General features: G+C 42.4%; 1 protein-coding gene across 1 annotated transcript in view; it reads right to left on the reverse strand.

Moving 5' to 3' along the window:
• Positions 1 to 20,537, reverse strand: part of LOC128658294 (olfactory receptor 1361-like) — a 51,547-nt gene extending 31,010 nt beyond the window's left edge. The window contains exon 1 of the mRNA XM_053712828.1: positions 19,728 to 20,537. Within this exon, the coding sequence (XP_053568803.1) occupies positions 19,728 to 20,537 (810 nt within the window). The remainder of the gene's footprint in view (positions 1 to 19,727) is intronic.
• Between the last annotated feature and the right edge of the window lie 4,494 nt (positions 20,538 to 25,031).

Here is a 25,031-nt window from a genome sequence, read left to right on the forward strand (position 1 = left end):
GAAGCACCCAAGGCTGGTGTATCCCAAATCTTTAGTGCACATTGTCTGGGATTTATATATATATATATAGAGGTATAAATATATATTGTACAAAAATACCATCAGATATATATAGAGGTATAAATATATATTGTACAAAAATACCATCAGATATATATAGAGGTATAAATATATATTGTACAAAAATACCATCAGATATATATAGAGGTATAAATATATATTGTACAAAAATACCATCAGATATATATAGAGGTATAAATATATATTGTACAAAAATACCATCAGATATATATAGAGGTATAAATATATATTGTACAAAAATACCATCAGATATATATAGAGGTATAAATATATATTGTACAAAAATACCATCAGATATATATAGAGGTATAAATATATATTGTACAAAAATACCATCAGATATATATAGAGGTATAAATATATATTGTACAAAAATACCATCAGATATATATAGAGGTATAAATATATATTGTACAAAAATACCATCAGATATATATAGAGGTATAAATATATATTGTACAAAAATACCATCAGATATATATAGAGGTATAAATATATATTGTACAAAAATACCATCAGATATATATAGAGGTATAAATATATATTGTACAAAAATACCATCAGATATATATAGAGGTATAAATATATATTGTACAAAAATACCATCAGATATATATAGAGGTATAAATATATATTGTACAAAAATACCATCAGATATATATAGAGGTATAAATATATATTGTACAAAAATACCATCAGATATATATAGAGGTATAAATATATATTGTACAAAAATACCATCAGATATATATAGAGGTATAAATATATATATTGTACAAAAATACCATCAGATATATATAGAGGTATAAATATATATTGTACAAAAATACCATCAGATATATATAGAGGTATAAATATATATTGTACAAAAATACCATCAGATATATATAGAGGTATAAATATATATTGTACAAAAATACCATCAGATATATATAGAGGTATAAATATATATTGTACAAAAATACCATCAGATATATATAGAGGTATAAATATATATTGTACAAAAATACCATCAGATATATATAGAGGTATAAATATATATTGTACAAAAATACCATCATATATATATAGAGGTATAAATATATATTGTACAAAAATACCATCAGATATATATAGAGGTATAAATATATATTGTACAAAAATACCATCAGATATATATAGAAATATGTAAGAATACATAGAACATATTCTGCTATGCGCAGAACATTGGAGGGTGAAATATTTATATTTTCATGTCGGCTTATGGCATATGAGGATTTGCAATTGGGTTTGCATGAGAATAGTGTGCTATGTTTTTTTTTCCATTGACTTCTTTGGGGTAATATGTGAAGGTGCACGGGATATTGTAAGTTTGACTTTCTGTGCTCGTCGGGTTCGCACGAGAGTAAAAACAGTTTACTTTCAACTTATAATATGAGTGTAGATAATAAGAGCAATTAATGCTCGAGCGGGGCGCTCCACTTGTAATCTGGCCCAAAGTATGATCCTAATTTATTAAAGTAACACAGAACCTTTCAAAACATAATCAGAATGTGTAAAATCCCTGCTAGAGCTAAATTTAATTTGTGTTAAAATATAATGAGAAAGTGCAAAGCTTAAATACAATAATACTGAAAGAACCCACTCTAAAGTGTAAAGTAATATAAAATACAATACACAAAGTGTAACAAACCTCTCATATTACACAGTGTTGTATTGCACTGGGCTTGTCTTCATGTATAGAAATGAAAGAGATCTTAAAGTGCTGGAGAGTTCAGCCCTTTTTCTTTTGAAAACTCACACCTAGAATACGAGTTTTGCGTTATGAGTCAAATAGCAGCGTTGTGGCCCATACGTAATATAGTGAAGTTACGGACGGCGTGGGTTTCAGCAGTTGCACTGAGGCTTTCTGTCTTTGAGGTTAGGTACAAGCAAGTTGGATACACATTTCCTCTTACACTTAGTCCTGTTGTGGCACATTAGTTGGACTATAGGTTTGGAATTTTGGGAAAAAAGTTCAATCCTCAGTAGGTTAAACAAACAAGTTACAACTATTGGATACACTCACTTAAGAACGTTACATCAGCGGCATTTAAAACTACATTTATTTACAGAAGAACCTTATGTGCACACACAGATAAAAGAGTTGCGCTCAAGAAGAGCTAAGGGATACTAATTAAATAAATAGTTCTATTAATATTTATCAAATAGTTGTATATCAGAATAAAAGTACCTATTTTATGCTATAACATCAATATAAAATCACACAAATCTTAGAAAGACAATAATAAACAATAAGTTGTGGCCACAACTATAAGAAATACTAAAATCTCCAGTAAAATGTTGTACAGTGACCCAACTTGTCGTTACTAGTACCAACACTATAAAATGTAGCAATAGGATAGTCCTATAAGCATTCTATATGAACCTTTTCCTCTGAATAGTAAATGTTTTTGAGGACGATCTTAGCATGTTGTGCCAATGGGGTCAATTTATCAAGCTTCGCACGGAGCTTGATGCCCCGTGTTTCCGGCGAGCCTTCAGGCTTGTCGGAAACTGAAGTTATGAAGCAGCGGTCTAAAAACCGCTGCTCCATAACCTGTCTGCCTGCTCTGAGGTGGCGGACAGAAATCAACTCGATCAAATATGATCAGATTGATTGACACCCCCTGCTAGGAGGCAGCATTGCATCAGTAGTTCAAAAGAACTGCTGATGCAATGATAAATGCCGACAGCATATGCTGTCAGAATTTATCGATGTGCAGCAGACATGATACGCAACATCGTATCATGTCCGCTCGCACATTGATAAATTGACCCCAATATAAGCTCACATGATTTTTTTTAATTTTTTTTATTTTATTGTACAAAAACAAGAAAAACCCCAACATAACACACACTTCTCCATACATTGGAGATTACAGCATAAAAGAGAAATATATAAAAAAAAAGCTCAAAACATACACATCAGAAACTTCTACTCATCTCAAGTATGATAGCAAAACCTTTCCCGGACAGTCCCAAAAAAAAAAAAAAAAAAAAAAAAAAGAATTTTCCCTCTCTCCTCTCACCCCCCCCACACATGTATCCCTCAACCCCTCCCTAGTCTAGTTTGATGTTGATAATTTGTTCTATATAGTGTACAAAGTCGTTTCCCTGAAAACACACAAAAACCTTCCACTTTCTGCAGAATTTTTCTCTTAAGGGTCCCCCTAGTTTTGATTCATACGCAGCCTTAATTGATGAGTCTAATAATACTTTCCTCACTTCTGAAATGGGGGGTGTCTTACAAGAGATCCAATATTTGAAGAAAAGTGATCTAATAATTACTAATGCTACTAATATAAAGTTAACATCTTTGTCCCAGGAAACATGGGATCTTAAAAAAAAGATAGAATCTCTTGTTAGCTGGATCTTCTTCTTTATAATATTAGAAAGAAAATATTCCACCTTCATCCAAAATTGGTTTGCCTTGGGGCACCCCCAGAATAGATGATTCAATTCAGGATCCTGAAAGTGGCATTTAGAACAGATATTAAGCACAGTCTTATTCCACTTAGCCACTCTCCGTGGGGTTAAGTAATCTCTGTGTATCACTCTGAATTGAATTTCTCTATAGTAAGATGAGGAAAACAACCTCTGCGTAGTCTTCAAACTCTTTAAAAGTATTGTATCAAGATCAGGTAAATCAACCATTGTTGACCACTGGGAAGTCAAATCTAATACAACCGCTGTTTCTTCTAAGGACAATAAGAATTTGTAAATAAAAGAAAACAATCCCTTCCTCACCTTTACCACGTCAACCAGCGGGTGTTGTTCCCACATCTGAGGATCCAGATTCGCTAATTTAAGAATGTAGCTTTTCGCTTGTATAAAATAGAATAAATGTTTTTTCTGTGTTTCCGGGAAAATCTCTTGAAATTTATCAAATGTATATACTTTATTTAAATTGAAATCATAGAAGTCTTTCACTATCAATGGTCTCTCTGGTGACCATTTTTTAAAAATGTCCACCATATTGCCTAAAGGAAAATGTATATTACCAATTATCGGCAACCATTTTGAAATATTCTGCCTCATTCCAACAGATTTAGATAGCCTTCTCCAAACTGTTATTATATCTCTATACAGAGGATGCTCCAATAGTCTCTTTCCTAATTCTTTATTTGAGGCAAACAGAACATAGTTTAAGGAGAGCGGGGCACAAACTTGATTCTCAAGGGTCTCATCAGAGTATACAAAGGACCTTGTTAACCAGTCCATAGGGAATCGTAGAATAGCGGCCTGGTTATAACTTTCTAAATTGGGTAAGGCGAGCCCGCCTTTAACATAAGGCTGATATAGCTTGGCTAATTTCAATCTCGGTTTTCTCCCACTCCAGAGAAACACTCTTAGTGCTTGATTAAAGAGCCGTAACTCAGCCTTGTTTATCAAAAGAGGAAACATCCTCAAAGCATACAAAATCTTAGGAACAATGAACATCTTATAAAGGGCTATCTTGCCTGTCAAGGAAACCAGGAGTGATACCCATGATTTTAATTTCTCTCTGCTATCCCTCAGTACTGATACAAAGTTATCTTTATACCAATCTGCTATGTTAGCGGAAATCTTCAACCCCAGATATTCCAGCGTGTTGGTTTCTATAAACTGAAAGGGTTGCGATTCCTCTGGATTACGCTTAAGCCACATAATTTTAGATTTTGAGAGATTTGTTTTGTACCCTGAAGCTCTGCCATACTGTTCAAGCAGCCTAACAATTGCACCAATCTGCTTCCTTGGCTCGGCAACAAATAGCAAAAGATCATCTGCGAATAAAGCAGTTTTAAATTTTACCTGATCTATATTAATTCCGATCAACACATTTCTTAATCTAATAGCCAAAGGTTCCATTATAAGATCAAATAATAGTGGAGACATCGGGCATCCCTGACGGGTGCCTCTAGTTAGCTTAAATGAATCTGACATAGAATTATTAATCAATAAAGAGGCCTTAATATCTGAATAGACCTTGACAACAAAATCCCTAAAAAGACCCCTAAATCCGAATTTCTCTAATACCTGGATCAGGAAGGGCCACTCCACCCTGTCGAAGGCCTTCTCTGCATCCAAGGATAGCAGGAAGGCCTCCGGCAGGACAGAGCGATCCCCCCCATATCGGCTGACGACCTGTAAAATTTTCCTTACATTCAGCTCAGTCGCTCTACCAGTGATAAAACCTGCCTGGTCCTGATGCACAATCGCTGGTAACAAGGGTTTCAATCTTTCAGCCAAAAGCTTCATCAATATTTTGTAATCAAGGCCAAGCAGCGAGATGGGTCTATATGAAGTCATCTCTAATGGATCTTTATTAATCTTTGGAATTAAGATTATATTAGCCCTCTTAAAGTTCTCCGAAATTTGCTTTTTTGTTCCATAGTATGTATTGTAGAGGTCAGTCAATACTGGCCCTATCTCTGTTCGCAAGATTTGATAGAATTCAACCGGTAGACAGTCTGGGCCAGGGGCTTTTCCTCTAGCCATTGAATTGATGGTTCTTTAAATTTCCCTCTCTGTTATTGGTTGGTTCAGACCCTCACAATCCTCTACTGAAATTTTAGGGAAGTAGATCTCTTCCAAAAACTTTTCAATATCCTCTGGGTCTGGACACTGCGATGCATATAAATCAGTGTAAAACCTCTGGAATATTTGCGATATTTGGCCTTGATCTATATATACTTGATCCTTCTCTCTTATCGCTGCTACCGGTTTCCTCCTAGATTGTCTTTTAAACAAAGAGGCCATATATTTACCAACCTTATTTCCATATTTAGCAAATCTGGCACTATTCTTGTGTAAGAGTACCTGTGCCTCTCCCAGGAGGAATGTCTCTCTTTCTTTCTTTGCCTGGAAGTAGTTGTCTGTATTCAACTTACAAGGTCTTTCCCTAAACAAAATATATGCCTCCCTTACTTTATATGAGAGGTTTTTGTCTTCCTAAGGTTCTCTTTTTTTAAGTTTGCCAGGTAGCTAGAAATTTTCGCTTTCAAATAAGCTTTAGCAGCTTCCCAAAAGAGCTGAACATCATCTATACAATGACTATTAAAAGAACTATAATCTTCCCATGCTTTATTTAAAAAATCTTTAAAGCTAACAGAATCTAGCAGGTATGTCGGAAAGAAGAAGGAATTAAATGAGAATCTCCTTTTCGCCGCAATAGATAGAGTAACCGGAGCATGATCCAATAAGCTAAAGTCTCCAATAATACATTTCTCAACTTTAGGAACTAACACATCCAAAATCAAAAAAAGATCTAACCTTGACAGCGTATTGTGGGTCTTGGAGCAACACGTATACTCAAGACTATTAGGATTTAACAGTCTCTATATGTCAACTAACTTTAATGAATTGTGGAGTAAATTGAATATTTTCTTTTCAAAGTTCAACTGGGCAGATTTAAATTTAAGCTCCAAACTCCGAGCCCCCACTCTCCTTCTGTCCAAGTATGAGTTTGGTGTAACATTAAAATCCCCTACCAGTACAATCTTGGCTTTAGGAAATTTAAACATTTTCTTTACTAACAAGTTCCAAAATTTCTCATTAGAGACATTAGGGCCATAGATATTAACCAATAAGTATTCTTCCTCCTCAATAGAAAATCTAGTAATCAAATATCTTCCCTCACTATCTATAGATGTGCTCAGAATTTTATATTCCAACCTTGTATGAAATAGAACCATCACTCCTCAAGACGATTTTATATAAGATGAAAAAAAGGATTCTCCCAACCAACGAGCTCTAATCTTCCTATGTTCTTTATCTGATAGATGGGTTTCCTGTAAACACACTATATCAAAGTCTTTTTTTCCCCAGCAGATTCAAAACTGCTTTCCTTTTTATAGGGGAATGTATCTGTGACAGACCCTTCGGTCAGGACTGAAAGCGTTAACTTTATTTTCTAAATACAAGTTTGCTGGCATCAGCTATAATTAAGTTAGTGATAAGCATTCTATTGTTTAATCACTCTCAGAGAGCAGACGCCTAAGTGATAAGGAAAGCCAAGAGTGTCTTGTGTTTAAAGTGTTAAGTAATGTAATTCTATTGTATCATGTCAAAGGGCATCTTCCCCTTTTATCTAATGTACAAGAGTCTTTCAACCCCCCCATCTGGGGTCAAACCTGTATAAATACTAGGCATCTAGCCTTTAATAAATGACATTCTGTTTTAAACCTGAAAACTGGCTGGGTTGTGAATTGCTGATTCCCTATGCAGGACATTGTTAATCTGGTGTTAACCCTTGGTATCCTGTTGGTACCGTAACAGTTGGTGGCAGCGGTGGGATGAACCTTATCGCCCAGAAGAGCAACTACACAAGCCAGTAACCTCAGGAATAGGGGGATTACTACAATACTGACAAAGATGGAAAGAGTACCAGGGACCGTAGGAACCAATGGGCTCAGCATATCAGACAGAACCCCCGAAGAAGCAAGTTTTGACCGGGCTGTCAAAATAAGACTGGCACATTATGGCCCCAACCCATCTGCGGAAATTATCGACTGGGTCATAGCAGCTGTGGAAGCCAACCTACTTCGCCAAAGCGGCGCTGCAGCAAACCCAGTGGAAAAGAGAAAAGTAAATTTTGCAGCTTTTAAAAACTTCCTGGAAACAGAAGGAGAGATTGATGGGTACCTTGCGGATTTTGAGAGGCAATGTGCACTACACAAGGTACCCGCAGAGGACTGGGTCACGATATTATCTGGAAAATTATCCGGCCAGGCCAAAGAGGCTTTTCGGGCCATTCCAGATGAGGAAGTCGGGGATTATAATACTGTAAAAGAGGCTTTGCTCTCCAGGTATGCGGTTACACCGGAGGCATACCGGAGGCGGTTCAGAGACACTGTTAAATTGGCTGGTGATTCCTACGTTGAGTGGGCATGTAAGGTGCACCGCACAGCATCTCACTGGATGGCGGGGTGCCAAGCCGTGTCTGGGGAAGAGGTGCTGCAGCTATTCCTGTTGGAACATTGCTTTGACAAGTTATCAGCAGGAGTTAGAGAGTGGGTTAGGGACCGTAAACCCTCCACCCTGCATGAAGCGGCTCGCCTGGCAGATGAGTATACGGATGCCCGCAAACTGGACACTGCTACCACTAAGCCCCCTGCTAGAGTGGAGTACAGACCCCCGGTCACCCCAGCAGCTGCCAGTTGCCAACCCCCAGCGCACCGCTATACCACACAGCCTCCGGCCACAGACTACCCTCAGACAGCCCGGTTCACCTCATGGGATTACTCACAGCCTATTCGGTGCTTTGGATGTAAGCAACTAGGGCACAAAAGATCAGAGTGTCCCCTAAACACGGCAAACCAAGCACAGTCCTGGAGGAGACCTGCCGGCGGAATCCCACGTAACCCTCAGCCTGCTGCCCACTGCGTAGAGGAACAAGAATGCTGGGGCATCCTACATGAAGCAGACCCCGTGCAAGCTGTACACAGGGATAACCGGCAACAGCACCGGCAACTGGTTAAAGTGAATGGGAAGAAGGTCAGTGGTCTACGGGATACTGGTGCTACCATGACCTTGCTCCAAAAGAACTTGGTGTCGGAGAACCAGCACACCGGAGACACTGTGGCTGTGAGGGTGGCAGGGGGCACTGTGTTCCGCCTACCTGTTGCCCGGGTACATTTGGATTGGGGAGTGGGCGCTAGACATGTGAATGTGGGGGTCATGAAGGATTTACCAGCTGATGTTCTCCTTGGAAATGACTTGGCCCCCCTTGTTTTGGCCTACGCTCCCATGGGTCCCGCTGATGTTAATCCTGTGACTACCCGTGCCCAGACCCGTGCCACCGAGACCGACCCACCTGCTGCTGAGACCCAGGTAAGACTCTCTCCCCTGACTTGTACCCTAGATCAGACCCCCTTAAGCTGGGATACCCCAGAGACATAAGGGAGGGAAACCCGGGAGGATCCGACCCTTCAGAAATACAGGGCTAGGGCAGATGCTGGAGAAGAGGGGGTAGATGGGGAACGTTATGAGTGGGTGGGGGATCGGCTATATAGAATCCCCAAACCTGCCCAGAAAAGTACTGCCCCTCCACAGAATCGGCAGCTGGTGGTGCCTGCGAAATACCGGCAAGAGATTCTGCGGATTGGGCACGATGTACCATTAGCTGGACATCTAGGGTCCCGCCGCACCGCTCATAGGATCACCCAGAATTTCTTCTGGCCCAATTTTAACCGAGATGTGCGGGTATATTGTAGTACTTGTGACACCTGTCAACGGGTGGGTAAGCGGGGGGATCACCCAAAAGCTAGGCTTATGTCTATGCCTGTCATTGGGGAACCCTTTTCCCGCATAGCCGTTGACATTGTGGGTCCACTGGCCAGGGCTAGTCCATCAGGTAAGAAGTATATTCTCACTGTGGTGGACTATGCCACTCGTTACCCAGAGGCAGTAGCACTGTCGAATATAGAGGCAGAGACAGTCGCTGATGCCCTAGTTAAGGTTTTTACTAGGGTCGGGTTCCCTAAGGAGATTCTCTCTGATCAGGGGACACAGTTTACCGCTGTGCTCACCCAGCAGCTGTGGAAGGTGTGCGGCATTAAACCGTTGCTCAGTTCACCTTATCACCCACAGACTAACGGTCTCTGCGAGCGCTTTAATAGCACCCTCAAGCAGATGCTGAGGACCTTCATGGACACTTGCAGAGACTGGGAATGATTCCTGCCTCATCTGCTATTTGCGTACAGAGAGGTGCCCCAGGAATCTACTGGGTTCTCTCCCTTTGAGTTACTCTATGGGAGAAGGGTCCGCGGCCCCCTGGATCTCATTAGAGGACACTGGGAGGGAGAGATAGAGCAGGAGGGAACCCCCATCGTGCCATATGTTCTGGAACTCCGGGACCGCATGGAGAAACTGTCTCTGATGGTAAGAGAGAATCTCCAGGTGGCCCAGGGGAGACAGAAGGGGTGGTACGATCAGGGTGCCCGGCAGCGGGTCTTCCAGGTTGGACAGAAGGTTTTTGTGCTCAAGCCTGTGAAGACCAACAAGATGCAAGCATCTTGGCAGGGCCCGTATAAGGTGTTATCTCAGGTGTGTGATACTACCTATATTATAGCCAGCTGTGCAGATGAGAGGATCCAGCGATCCTTTCATGTGAACATGCTGAAGGAGTATCAGGAGAGGCCAGAGGATGTAGCTGCAGTATGTGCCCCTGCTGCAGACGACCCAGAGAATTTACCCCTACCCGACTTATTAGAGAAGGGCCCCCAGACTGACCTCACTAGTCTTGTGCAGCTAGGGGACCGGTTAAACCCTACCGAGAGGGTACAGGCAAGACAGCTCCTGTGGGAGAAGCAGGCGACGTTCTCCCAAGAGCCCGGCTACACTACCCTAGCTGTACATAAGGTAGAGACCCCTGGACAGAATACCCTGCGACAGCCTCCCTACCGTATACCCGAAGCAGTCCGAGAAGGAATGCGGAAGGAGATACAGGAGATGGCTCTGATGGGAGTGATCAAGCACTCCGATAGTCCTTGGGCTTCACCTGTAGTCCTGGTACCTAAGAAAGATGGAACCACCCGGTTCTGTGTGGACTACAGGCGGCTCAACGAGAGGACCACCACTGACGCTTACCCGATGCCCCGGGTAGATGAATTACTAGACCGTATTGCTAGGGGACGCTATCTGACAACCATAGACCTGTGTAAAGGCTATTGGCAGATTCCCCTGGCCGAGGATGCTATCCCCAAGTCGGAATTCGTCACACCATTTGGCCTGTACCAGTTTAAGGTCATGCCCTTTGGGATGAAGAATGCTCCAGCTACCTTCCAGCGTATGGTGTATAGACTCCTCGATGGCTTCCAGGAATTTGCTTGTGCATACCTGGACGACATTGTGGTTTACAGTGAGTCCTGGGAAGAACACCTTACCCATGTAGGGGTGGTTCTGGACAAGATTCGGGCCGCTGGCCTGACCTTGAAACCAGACAAGTGCCATCTAGGTATGGCTGAAGTACAGTACATGGGTCACCGAGTGGGGTGTTGGAGACAGAGACCGGAGCCAGCCAAGGTAGAGGCTGTGGCTAACTGGCCCACACCTAACACTAAGACCCAAGTGCTAGCCTTCCTGGGGACGGCCGGGTATTACCGATGTTTTGTCCCAGACTTCAGTACTATCGCCAAGCCCCTGACTAAAAAGAACCTCCCCAAACAGGTCCTGTGGTCTCCAGCTGGTGAAGCCGCGTTTCAGGCACTGAAGCAGGCCCTTGTGAATGCCCCTGTCTTGGCTGCCCCAGTCCCTAACAAACGTTTTCTTATTCATACAGATGCTTCCATGTATGGACTGGGGGCTGTACTGAGTCAAGTCGGGGAGGATGGAGGAGAGCACCCTGTCGCATACCTAAGCAGAAAGTTGTTACCTCAGGAAGTGAGTTATGCGGCAGTAGAGAAGGAATGTTTAGCCCTGGTCTGGGCACTGAAGAAGTTGAACCCTTATCTATACGGACAGATTGCCGAGGTGGAGTTTAGCCCTCCAGCCCTATAACTTCATCATCAGCTACCGGCCCGGTAAGCTAAACGGGAATGCAGATGGATTGTCCCGGCAAACTGACATGCCTACCACCTCCTAGTCCGGTCATCCCCAAGTTGACCCGCCAAAGGGTCAAGCCGGGTCTGCCGGAGTGTTCCACAAGGGGGGAGCTATGTGACAGACCCTTCGGTCAGGACTGAAAGCGTTAACTTTATTTTCTAAATACAAGTTTGCTGGCATCAGATATAATTAAGTTAGTGATAAGCATTCCATTGTTTAATCACTCTCAGAGAGCAGACGCCTAAGTGATAAGGAAAGCCAAGAGTGTCTTGTGTTTAAAGTGTTAAGTAATGTAATTCTATTGTATCATGTCAAAGGGCGTCTTCCCCTTTTATCTAATGTACAAGAGTCTTTCAACCCCCCCATCTGGGGTCAAACCTGTATAAATACTAGGCATCTAGCCTTTAATAAATGACATTCTGTTTTAAACCTGAAAACTGGCTGGGTTGTGAATTGCTGATTCCCTATGCAGGACATTGTTCATCTGGTGTTAACCCTTGGTATCCTGTTGGTACCGTAACAATTACAGGATAAAAAAAAGAACTCTCTTAAGCTTATGCACAATAATTCTCTATCTAAAAGAGGAGCCTTGTTCATCATTTATCTTAATACTACAATGATACAAAACATATTAAAACATCAGAAAAAGTGTGTATTAACCTCTTGTGTTCAAAATAATATATAATTTTACACATGGCTATAATTTATTTCTATTATTCTATAAACATTATTTATATCCCAGAAATAGGAACTCTCTTGATATAAACTAAAAAAAAAAAAAGGACCCCCTTCTGTACAAAGGAGAAGAGCCTCATAGATAAAACTAAAATCTCACAAAGGAGGGGGAAAAAAAAATAAAAAATATTACCTCATGATTGAGAAAGAGAAAAAAAAAAACTTTTCAGTCCGCAAAAAAAAAGAAGAAAATAGTTAAAAAACTAAAAAATACTTGTTAAACAACATACTAGACACACATAAACAATTACAAAAACAGTAAAATGTAAAGAAGACTCTCATTAAACCATCCCCTTCTTTGATTCATTCTCTAAGAAGGATGTAGCAGAGAGGTAGTAGGATCTGTAATATATTTTTGGTAAGCAGAGACAATCAAATAACTACTCTTGGTAATTGTAGCAGAGAGGCAGTAGGATCTGTAATATCTTTTGGGTAGGCAGAGACAAGCAAGTAACTACTCTTGGTAATTGTAGCAGAGAGGCAGTAGGATCTGTAATATCTTTTGGGTAGGCAGAGACAAGCAAGTAACTACTCTTGGTAATTGTAGCAGAGAGGCAGTAGGATCTGTAATATCTTTTGGGTAGGCAGTGACAAGCAAGTAACTACTCTTGGTAATTGTAGCAGAGAGGCAGTAGGATCTGTAATATCTTTTTGGTAAGCAGAGACAAGCAAATAACTACTCTTGGTAATTGTAATAATAACCCCTTTCCACCAAGAACTAGACGACACATAGCTTGGGAGTCAACAACAACAACTTATTCAACAACTGGAAAAAACAAACACTTTTTAAAAACAGTCTCCCCTACAAGGGGTTTCCCAACTGAAACAGCAGGGAGTTTAAACAGTAACATACAGTTTAACATACATTTTAACCATTAGCCTAAATAACAATTCCTGCATAGTTCATAAGTGGCGAGGTTTGCCACAATGCTCCCCCAGAACCAAACCGGCATACCCAGTCTGATCCCAACGGATTGGCTTGGGGAGGTACGGAGGAGTGTTCACAGATCAAGGTTCAAGTTCAGTTTGTCTGGACAACCCGTCTGCGTTGCCGTTTTGCTTCCCAGGTCGGTAATGGATTGTTAAGTCAAACGGCTGCAGCGCCAAACTCCAGCGCAACAGCCGGGCATTGTCTCCGGATACCCTGTTCAGCCACACCAACGGGCTGTGATCTGTGAGCAGGGAAAATTGTTGTCCATATAGATATGGCGGAAGTTTCTTGAGGGCCCACACCACAGCCAGGCATTCCTTTTCGACTTGGCTCAACACGGCTCCCAATCCAAACATAGAAGCGTCTGTATGGACGAGAAAGCGTTTTAGGGTTAGTTGGATCCGGGGCAGCAAGGATAGGGGCATTTACGAGAGCGTTTTTCAGTTCTTGGAATGCTTGTTCACACTCTGGGCTCCAGGTAACAATCTTAGGAAGGTTTTTACGGGTGAGGTCGGTGAGGGGTTTGGCTAGGGTACTATAATTAGGTACGAACTTCCTATAATAGCCTGCGGTACCTAGAAAGGCTAGCACTTGGGTCTTGGTACGGGGAGTGGGCCACTTGGCTACGGCCTCTACCTTGGCCGGTTCGGGCTTCTGCTGCCCGCTACCTACTCGGTGACCTAGGTACTGGACCTCTGCCATCCCTATGTGACATTTGCTAGGCTTAAGGGTTAATCCTGCCTCCCTAATGCGATCTAGGATCACCCCTATATGGTTCAAATGCTCGTCCCAGGAGCTTCTAAATATAGCTATGTCGTCTAAATAGGCACATGCGTACTCTTGGGACCCATCCAGTAGCCGATCTACCATTCGCTGGAAAGTAGCTGGAGCGTTCTTCATCCCGAATGGCATGACCTTGAATTGGTACAGGCCAAACGGGGTGACGAACGCTGATTTGGGAATGGCATCCTCGGCTAGTGGGATCTGCCAGTACCCCTTACACAGATCTATGGTGCCTCGAGCCATTTTATCCAGGAGCTCATCTATCCGGGGCATAGGGTAGGTGTCAGAGACGGTTTTACCATTAAGTTTCCGGTAGTCTACGCAGAAGCGGGTCGTGCCGTCCCGCTTCGGCACTAGAACTACCGGCGAGGCCCAGGGGCTGTCCGAGTGCTCAATCACTCCTAGCTGTAGCATCTTGTCAATCTCCTTCCGCATATGTTCTCTCACCGATTCTGGTATGCGGTAAGGAGGTTGACGCATAGGGAGGTGACCTGGGGTTTCTACCCTATGGGTAGCCAGTCTGGTATATCCAGGCACGTTGGAGAATGTGTCTCTCTTTTCCTGCATTAGCTCTGCTATTTGAGCTCATTCCTGAGGACTTAACCGCTCACCCAATTGTACCTCTCCCAGACCTTCGGTCCGGTTCTTCATTCCTAGGAGGTCGGGAAGAGATAAACTGTCTGCGTCGTCCGTGGCAGGGGCACAAATAGCATTCACCTCCTCTGCGCGTTCATGGTACGGCTTCAACATATTTACATGGAGCATGCGTCTACCGCCTGCTCCAGTACATGGGCCGATCACATAGGTGGTGTCACAGATTTGTTCCACCACCTTGTATGGGCCCTGCCAGGAGGCCTGCAGTTTATCATTTTTGACCGGTTTTAAGATTAGCACCTTCTGCCCAGTCTGAAAACTGCGGTCCCTGGCGCCCCTATCATACCAACGGCGCTGACGGGTTTGAGCCGCCTGAAGGTTGGAGCGGACGGTCCGAGTCAGGGCTTCAAGGCGCTCCCTAAATTCCAGCACGTATGGTACGATAGGAGTACCGTCACTACAGGGAGTGCAGAATTATTAGGCAAATGAGTATTTTGACCATATCATCCTCCTTATGCATGTTGTCTTACTCCAAGCTGTATAGGCTCGAAAGCCTACTACCAATTAAGCATATTAGGTGATGTGCATCTCTGTAATGAGAAGGGGTGTGGTCTAATGACATCAACACCCTATATCAGGTGTGCATAATTATTAGGCAACTTCCTTTCCTTTGGCAAAATGGGTCAAAAGAAGGACTTGACAGGCTCAGAAAAGTCAAAAATAGTGAGATATCTTGCAGAGGGATGCAGCACTCTTAAAATTGCAAAGCTTCTGAAGCGTGATCATCGAACAATCAAGCGTTTCATTCAAAATAGTCAACAGGGTCGCAAGAAGAGTGTGGAAAAACCAAGGCGCAAAATAACTGCCCATGAACTGAGAAAAGTCAAGCGTGCAGCTGCCAAGATGCCACTTGCCACCAGTTTGGCCATATTTCAGAGCTGCAACATCACTGGAGTGCCCAAAAGCACAAGGTGTGCAATACTCAGAGACATGGCCAAGGTAAGAAAGGCTGAAAGACGACCACCACTGAACAAGACACACAAGCTGAAACGTCAAGACTGGGCCAAGAAATATCTCAAGACTGATTTTTCTAAGGTTTTATGGACTGATGAAATGAGAGTGAGTCTTGATGGGCCAGATGGATGGGCCCGTGGCTGGATTGGTAAAGGGCAGAGAGCTCCAGTCCGACTCAGACGCCAGCAAGGTGGAGGTGGAGTACTGGTTTGGTCTGGTATCATCAAAGATGAGCTTGTGGGGCCTTTTCGGGTTGAGGATGGAGTCAAGCTCAACTCCCAGTCCTACTGCCAGTTTCTGGAAGACACCTTCTTCAAGCAGTGGTACAGGAAGAAGTCTGCATCCTTCAAGAAAAACATGATTTTCATGCAGGACAATGCTCCATCACACGCGTCCAAGTACTCCACAGCGTGGCTGGCAAGAAAGGGTATAAAAGAAGAAAATCTAATGACATGGCCTCCTTGTTCACCTGATCTGAACCCCATTGAGAACCTGTGGTCCATCATCAAATGTGAGATTTACAAGGAGGGAAAACAGTACACCTCTCTGAACAGTGTCTGGGAGGCTGTGGTTGCTGCTGCACGCAATGTTGATGGTGAACAGATCAAAACACTGACAGAATCCATGGATGGCAGGCTTTTGAGTGTCCTTGCAAAGAAAGGTGGCTATATTGGTCACTGATTTGTTTTTGTTTTGTTTTTGAATGTCAGAAATGTATATTTGTGAATGTTGAGATGTTATATTGGTTTCACTGGTAAAAATAAATAATTGAAATGGGTATATATTTGTTTTTTGTTAAGTTGCCTAATAATTATGCACAGTAATAGTCACCTGCACACACAGATATCCCCCTAAAATAGCTAAAACTTAAAACAAACTAAAAACTACTTCCAAAACTATTCAGCTTTGATATTAATGAGTTTTTTGGGTTCATTGAGAACATGGTTGTTGTTCAATAATAAAATTAATCCTCAAAAATACAACTTGCCTAATAATTCTGCACTCCCTGTAGTGACTTCCCCCTCCCAATGCTCTCGGATTAAGTCTAGGGGACCCCGTACCCTCCTTCCGAATAATAATTCAAAGGGAGAGAACCCCGTGGACTCCTGAGGTACCTCCCGGTAGGCGAAAAGCAAATGGGGTAGAAACCGCTCCCAGTTTTTCTGGGTATCTATAAACGTGCGGAGCATCTGTTTCAGTGTTCCATTAAACCGTTCACAGAGCCCATTAGACTGGGGGTGATAAGCGGAATTTACAATGGGTTTCACCCTAAATGCTCTCCACAACTGGTGGGTAATCTCAGCCGTAAACTGGGTGCCCCGGTCCGAAATAATCTCCCGGGGAAATCCCATGCGGGAGAAGATTTTGATGAGGGCATCCGCCACGGTCTCGGCATGAATATTAGTCAGAGCCACCGCCTCAGGATATCGGGTGGCATAATCCATGACCGTGAGTATATACCTCTTCCCTGAGGGGCTAGGCTTGGCTAGGGGGCCAATGAGGTCCACCGCCACTCGACTAAAAGGCTCCTCTATTATGGGGAGGGAGTGTAGCTTTGCCTTATATCGGTCTCCTCTTTTCCCTACTCGTTGGCAGGTGTCACACGTCTGGCAATACTGCCTAATATCTTTGGTGATCCCTGGCCAAAAGAAATTCTGAGTTAGGCGGTGCTTCATCCGACTAACTCCTAGGTGGCCTGACAGCGGAATATCGCGGGCAACCCATAGCAGTTCTCGTCTATACCTCTGAGGTACTATTAACTGCTGAACGGACAGGGGAATAGATCCGGCCACTATCTTCTCAGTATACCTGTACAGTAACCCCTTGTTCCAACCATACCTCTTTCCTTCCAACCCCACCTGATTCTGGTTTACCTTATCCCTATATACTTGCAATGAGGGGTCAGTGGCCACTTCACTACCAAACTCTAGTGGAGGGGCCCAAGAGACATTAGGGGGGTGATTGCTTACCTGAGCCTCAGAGTGATCAGTCAGTGTGTTGGTGCGGGCCTGTTGTCGGGTAACAACGGCAGTGCTGCTTGTGGGGAGGTTCGGGGTGCAAACGCTGAAGTCAGCTCCCCTAAGTCATTGCCCAAAATAACGTCTGCGGGCAAATTTTGCATAAGGCCCACTTCTATGTTCCCCGACCCTGCTCCCCAATCCAAGTGTACTTTGGCCGTGGGAATCTTGTAAATGGCTCCCCCGGCCACCCGGACAGCTACCCAGTCTCCGGTGAGTTGATTGGTGGAAACTAAATGTTGCCGGAGCAAGGTTATGGTGGCCCCAGAGTCACGTAGCCCTTGGACACGTCGGCCCTCTATATAGACCACCTGGCGGTGGTTTTGTAGGTTGTCCGAAGCGGCCTGTACTGGGTTTACCTCGTGTAAGATGCCCAAGGGTTCCTCGTGGAAGACTGCGGGTTGGGTCTGTAGTCGGGGCTCGTTCTGGTAGCAGTGTACAGTTGCCCGGTTGTTCTGGTTGTTCCAGGTGGATCGGTTCTTGTTCCTGGGACAGTCTCTCTGAATGTGCCCTTGTTGGTTACAAAGATCGCAACGGATAGCTGATCGAGTCTGGTATCGAGGAGGGTGGATTCCCCCTCCAGGACGGGGTAGCAGAGGTGTGGGAGCTGCAGTGGGGTTTGGGGTGACCCCAATACTGGAGCGTTGCTGTGTTCGTTGAGCTCTCCGAGCGTCTTGGTATTCATCGGCCAAGGTCACTGCGGTATGTACCGTGCACGGTTTTCGATCTCTCAGCCAGTTTTGCAATTCAGTGGACACCCCTTGGAAGAATTGCTCCATCAACAGGAGTTGTAAAAGGTCTTCCAACTGGGTGACTTGGGCTGCCTGCAACCAACCTTTAGTGGCCCTGGTTAGCAGATGCGCCTACTCAGTGTGGGTATCTTTCTCCAGCTTCTTCAGGTCTCGGAACCGCTGTCGGAATGCCTCTGGGGTAATAGCATACCTAGTCAGGATGGCCTGTTTTACCTTCTGGTAGTCCCTGCTGTCCTCATCTGGTATGGTGCGGTAGGCTTCAGCAGCCCGCCCGGATAACTTGCCAGCCAGTAGGGGAACTTGGTCAGCGGTACTAATATTATGCAGTTGGCATAATCGCTCAAAGTCCTGTAGGTACCCATCGATATCCTCTGTGTCGGTATGATCCTTGAATGTGTGGTAGGGAATCTTAGCTTTCCCTGTACCAGCACTGGAGTGTACTGGTAGCCCCTCTCCGGGTCTCCGGGTGGTTTGTCGGGTCACCATCAAGTATTCCTGTACGTCTGCTGATGTCCGTGTCAGGAGCTCCTCCGAATGGGGTAGCAGAAAAAAAGCCAACCGGGTCCGCATCTCTTTTTGGAATTTGGTTTCGTTGTTCATCATGGGTACAGCCGTACCTGCTACCCGGTCTCCCTCCATGAGCTCTGCAATCAGCCTTGCTTTGGTTTTACTGCTGGCAATAATTCCTCTCACCTCCAGTAATTCCTTCAATGCAGTTCTCTTTAGTCTGGTATAATCTGTCCCCATTCACCGTCCGTTCATATACATCACATGTCCTACGACTTGCTGTGCGGTTTGAATCCCGTCGCTTGCCACCAATTGTAGCAGAGAGGTAGTAGGATCTGTAATATCTTTTGGGTAGGCAGAGACAAGAAAGTAACTACTCTTGGTAATTGTAGCAGAGAGGCAGTAGGATCTGTAATATCTTTTGGGTAGGCAGAGACAAGCAAGTAACTACTCTTGGTAATTGTAGCAGAGAGGCAGTAGGATCTGTAATATCTTTTTGGTAAGCAGAGACAAGCAAATAACTACTCTTGGTAATTGTAATAATAACCCCTTTCCACCAAGAACTAGACGACACATAGCTTGGGAGTCAACAACAACAACTTATTCAACAACTGGAAAAAACAAACACTTTTTAAAAACAGTCTTCCCTACAAGGGGTTTCCCAACTGAAACAGCAGGGAGTTTAAACAGTAACATACAGTTTAACATACATTTTAACCATTAGCCTAAATAACAATTCCTGCATAGTTCATAAGTGGCAAGGTTTGCCACAAAGGAAAGAGCTGCTTCTGGGGAATCAAAAAAGAGGAAGTCCATGCCAGATTTTATCCTGAGTCTAGCTGGATACAACAGGGAGAAAAACCTCTTTTCAGCCACTAGGCGAGAACAGATGGGCGAGAATTGTTTCCTTTTCAATGAAACCTCAGTGGAAAAGTCCTGGAAGAGCAGAATCTTTGCTCCTTGGTGATATAGATTCTGTTGTTTCCTATAAGCTCTCAGGATCTCACTTTTTCCTTGAAAGTTTAAAAACTTCGCCATCACTGGCCTTGGTCTCCTATCGGTTGTTGTTGAATGATCTCTCTCTCTTCCCATTCTGTGTACTCTTTCAGTTGTGAAGATATTCTCCTCTGGATTTAAACCCAGTAACTCAGGAATAGTCCGTTCCACAAACTTTTTTAGATCCTGGGGTCTCAGTGATTCAGGGATACCAATCAGGCGCAGATTGCTCCGCCTAGACCTATTTTCCATCTCGTCAATTTTATTAGACAGAGATATATTTTGTTTCAACAGGGCCTCCATCTGGAGTTGTACCTTAATCTGGGTATCTTCACAATTAGAGATCCGTTGTTCCATTTCCTTTATTCTCTCTGCCTGGCTTTTTAACTCCTCCAAAATTATATTCAATCTTATATGAATCTCTTCCAGTTTAGGGCCTATTAAAGCCGAAACCAGTGTTGCAATTTCCCCAGCATAGGAAGTGTCAGGAATCCTCTCTTCCCTTAGTGATTTATTCGGGGAGTTAATTGAATTGGCAGTCTTATTACCTTTTTTATCTACTTGTTTCATTTTTGGTGACATTTTACCTTGATTGAGATATTTCTCCATATATCTGCTGAATTGACTCAGGCTCAAAACTGCTGGCTCAAACCTGTTATCAACACAGACCAGAATACCATCTCACAGGCCTCTTTCACACCAATTACACTCTGCAACCAGTTCTCTTTTTTCCTTCTTTTCTTGTCTTTTAAAAAAAAAAAGGGGTTTAAGGAGTAAAGAAAACACTTATACCAGTCCCAGGGGAGGTCAAATTCCTGTCAATTTCAAATTTTAAGCAGAGGTATTTCGGGAAGGTAGGAAAAAGGAAAAAGAAAGTTCCAAGGAAAAAAAGCTAAGCACTTATACTTTCTGGCTCAGCACCCCTCCTTAACCTAGGAGGAACAGACAGAGGAACAAAAATAGCAACAGTTCTCCTATTGTATAAATCATTAAGCAAGTTCCTACCTTCCCATCTTTCTCCTTTTCTCCTCCCTTAGCTCTGCATTCGTCCAAGATCTTCCTGGGCCTCTCTCCTTGCTCCTTACTTCAGGGGGTTAAAGGCCTCCCCTATGGAGGCAACTCTGTGGCTTCCAAGTGCTCCACCCGCTCCTCCTGCACCAGAAAAAAGCCTCAGGGTTGGTCGGCGGCCCAAAAGTACCCAGGCCTCTAGAACCTTCTCATATTGCTGTAGATAGCAGCTTGCCACAGCCTCACCCTTGCTGTCCCCTGCGACGGATATGCCAGACCGGGTGTAGCCCACAATTTGAGCCACAACACCTCCTAACACTCCGGGCAGAGATGCTCCCAAGGGCCCACCACACCCCAGACTCGGCACTGGACGCGGCTTCCTCTCCACCGCTATCGTGTCCGCGCTTCTGTCTGGGCTCGCGCTGTGCTACGCTACGTTCTGACGTCACAGCGTATCTCCCCCAGCTCACATGATTTTAATGTATATATTAGAAAAAAACTTCCTGAAATCTCCTTTAAAGTTTCATTTAGGAGTAAGGATTATTTCCCAAGTGAAACCTATACGTGTTCAGTTTATATCAGTAAGCCTTACCGACCTCACACATGTTTGTTGGTTAGTGCCCTGATATGTTAGCTCTATACATTATGCTTAGATCTTCCACTCTGAACAGCATTTCAGTGTCTCCTAACCATTATCATTTCTCCTAGTGGGTGATCATGTGACCTTAGTGTGCCCATTGGGAAACTGGTATTTTAAAAAAAAGCTTGTGATTTCAGAATTGATTAATCCTTTAATTCAACAAATTGCATCTTTTATTCTTTGGATAGTATTGTCTGAATAACAACAGTATTAATCCCAGCAGTCTCTTCCTACACGTTTCGGCAGTAAACCTTTATCAAGGTGACTCTTTGGGTGCATGATACGAGTATTTATATCCATTGTGTTAAAGGAACATTATGGAATTATAAGTTAATAGACAAACATATTAGAAAGTATTTTTACAAGTTCTCGAGTCATTGAAGAATTTCCTAGCCCCCAATGAGTTTTTCCTTGAGGTGTAATCCCTGGAAGCTGTCATCAATTCCTTTCTTTGGGACTGATCAATACAGATTTTCTATATATCCTTAAAGCACTAACACATTGTTTTGGTTTTTAATTTATTATTGTTTTTGTTTTAAACAGGTTAATAATTTGTTGCTATTTATGTTACTGTTTATTATTGTCTTTCTAGGATTTGTGTACTTTTATATTGATGAAATATGTACTTTTATTCTGATATAAAACAATTTGATAAATATTATTAGATCTATTTGTTTAATTAGTTTTCCTTAGCGCTTTTTTGAGTGCAATTCTTTTTTTCTGTGTGTGAAGTTTTATCATTTTTTACTGTGTGAGAGAATTTTGGAGTTCTTTGAGTCTACTTAAAGGGATATTGTCACCAAGAGATTAGGCTAAATTTAATTGATATTATGTACATTGATTATTTTCATATAGTTTTTTTTTTCATTTTAATTATATTATTTTTGTAAATATTCACTGAGATTGTGTTTGACATATCTTTTATATCACTTTGTGAAGTGTGAACTGCAATTTCTCCCCAAGCTAAAGTATCTTTAAATACCAGGGTGTTAACATATGAACGTGGCCATTTTGATTTTTTTTATAAATTCTTGATAAAAGGCTGAAAACAATTTTCTATTTATTATCGAGTAACTCAAATTTTTTTTTAAAAAAAAACATTGGTTTTGCACATGGAAGATAAGATGACATAACTAGATTCAAACACTACCTGCTCAATTAATCAATCACTCAATCAATTCAATCAATTCAATTTAAAAATATATAATTAGCATTTCAAAACTAATAAAACTTAATAAAATCACTAGTAAACACATATGATCACTGTATCCTCTTCAAATCCCTTATCTCTATGGTTTTGGAACAGAGGTTTCTTGCACAGAATCCATCAAAGCGTTATCTGACAAAATGGACTCACACTACATTTCGCTTAAGAAGGACCTTAGACAATCAGTTAGTGAACTCAAACAAGATATCTCCTCTCATGGTGAATGTACAGAGACGCTGGAAAGGAAACATGAATATTTAAATATAGATCATGCAAACCTTCTATCCTATTCCCAGAATCTAGATTGAACAAATATCAGACCATAAAACTAAAATGACGGACCTAGAGGATAGGTCACGCAGTAATAATGGATACGGGGTATACATGAAGATATCAACACCACATATCTACCTGAATATCTCACTGGTCTATTCAAGGAACTTCTTGAAACCCCTCAAGAGCAAGAACTTATTATTGACAGAGCTCACTGAGCCCTACACCCCCGAAATTCATCTGCAGACTCGCCAAGAGATGTTATCATCAAATTGCACTATTATACTCTCAAGGAAAAAATACTCCGAGCATCTTTTATCAACAAATCTCTGAAAGATTTATTTCACAATATTTAAATATTCCCGGATCTTTTGCCATATACCCTTGCCAAAAGAAGCACCTACCAACAATTTTCTCAATCTCTACGGCTCCACAATGTTAAGTATAGATGTGTATTCCCAGTAAATATCTTTTTCCAATTTGGAGACCATTCTTACATGATATCTTCACCAGAACATGGTGTGAAACTCCTCCAACCCTTGGGATTACCCCAACCCTCTGACCTCAGCCTCAAGATATCTGATAGACCCAAGGAACTTAACACATCAGCTTCTGAGTGGCAACTACTCCCGAGAAGGCCAGTCCAACAGACTAAAAGAAAAGAAATAACTCAACCGAAAAAAAATACCCTAAGTCAGGATGTACCTGCCCCCTTTACAGGTTCTGACATTTGATCAAGCCTAACATGAGCTAACACATGGGTACATATCAAACCCTTAATCCTTATGACAGCTCCTAGGCAATATGTCTTAATCTCTGTACCAACTGGGGTCAAACTTGAGCACACACACAGGTACTTATCTTACCCTCAATCCTCCTGATTGCTGATAGTCTTCCCTAGCTACTACTTTGCAAGTTTAACCTGGACCTTATGTATCACCCCTTATGGTCCTAACACTACTACGAACTAAAACCTTGTTTTGTGGTTATTTATTTTTCTTTTTTGTTTTGTTGTCTCCACAGATTATCAAGATAACTGATGCTGAAACTAGTGATCAACGTATGGATATATATCTTACCCTCTGATTACCTACCGATTACTAGGGTTATTGCAATTTGTGACAACATGTCTGTATAGCTTAATATTGTTGATTGCCTTTCCTCTTATTTCTTCCCATTTGTTTGTTGTTATTGATTGTTGTTTCTTGTGTAAGTTATAACTCCATACCTGTTACACCACCCCTTAGTGCTGAGAAGTTTTAAATCTCAAGTTATGTACACCACGCCCCTATTCATCAGACACAAGACACTACTCCCCTCATGAAAGCTACTCCTTATTGACTCCTAGCTATAGCTGAGGCCTTACCCCTTCTCTACTTTAGAAATCAGTCTGGTGTATTCTTATGTACAAAGATCCCCTAAACATGTCACTACATTTCATAATGTTATACCACCTGGAGGGTTTTTCTACCTCAAACATGTTTAAAACTTAATATCACCCGACTCTACATCTTCATATACTTATACCTCTGATCTACACGTGGGTCTTCCTGCTACATAAAGTGAATCAATTACATCTAGGAGAACCATATCATAGATGTAAGATCACGGATACGTTCTTTGTTCCCACACTTAAAATGATGCAGCCCCCCTATCTACTATCTAAATCCACTTTGGTAAATTACACTGGGTCGGAGTCACTGACTTAACTCTTCTTACCTGATAGAAGACCACTTGCTCTTTACTTCCTTACCTTCTCACAGTTTTACCAAACTGGGGGGATAACCCTCTTATGGCACCCCCTCTATATTACCTTTCTCTACATGTTGAATTTTACCACAATTCATAGTCCTCTAACTCCATCCACTCCGAACCATTTTTTCCCCCTTACTTACCCAACCTCCTTGGAGGTGATACTATTACAACTCCTCCTCTCTGCTAACCTCCT

This window comes from Bombina bombina, chromosome 4 (genome assembly GCF_027579735.1).
Source record: "Bombina bombina isolate aBomBom1 chromosome 4, aBomBom1.pri, whole genome shotgun sequence".
NCBI classification, from domain to species: domain Eukaryota; kingdom Metazoa; phylum Chordata; class Amphibia; order Anura; family Bombinatoridae; genus Bombina; species Bombina bombina.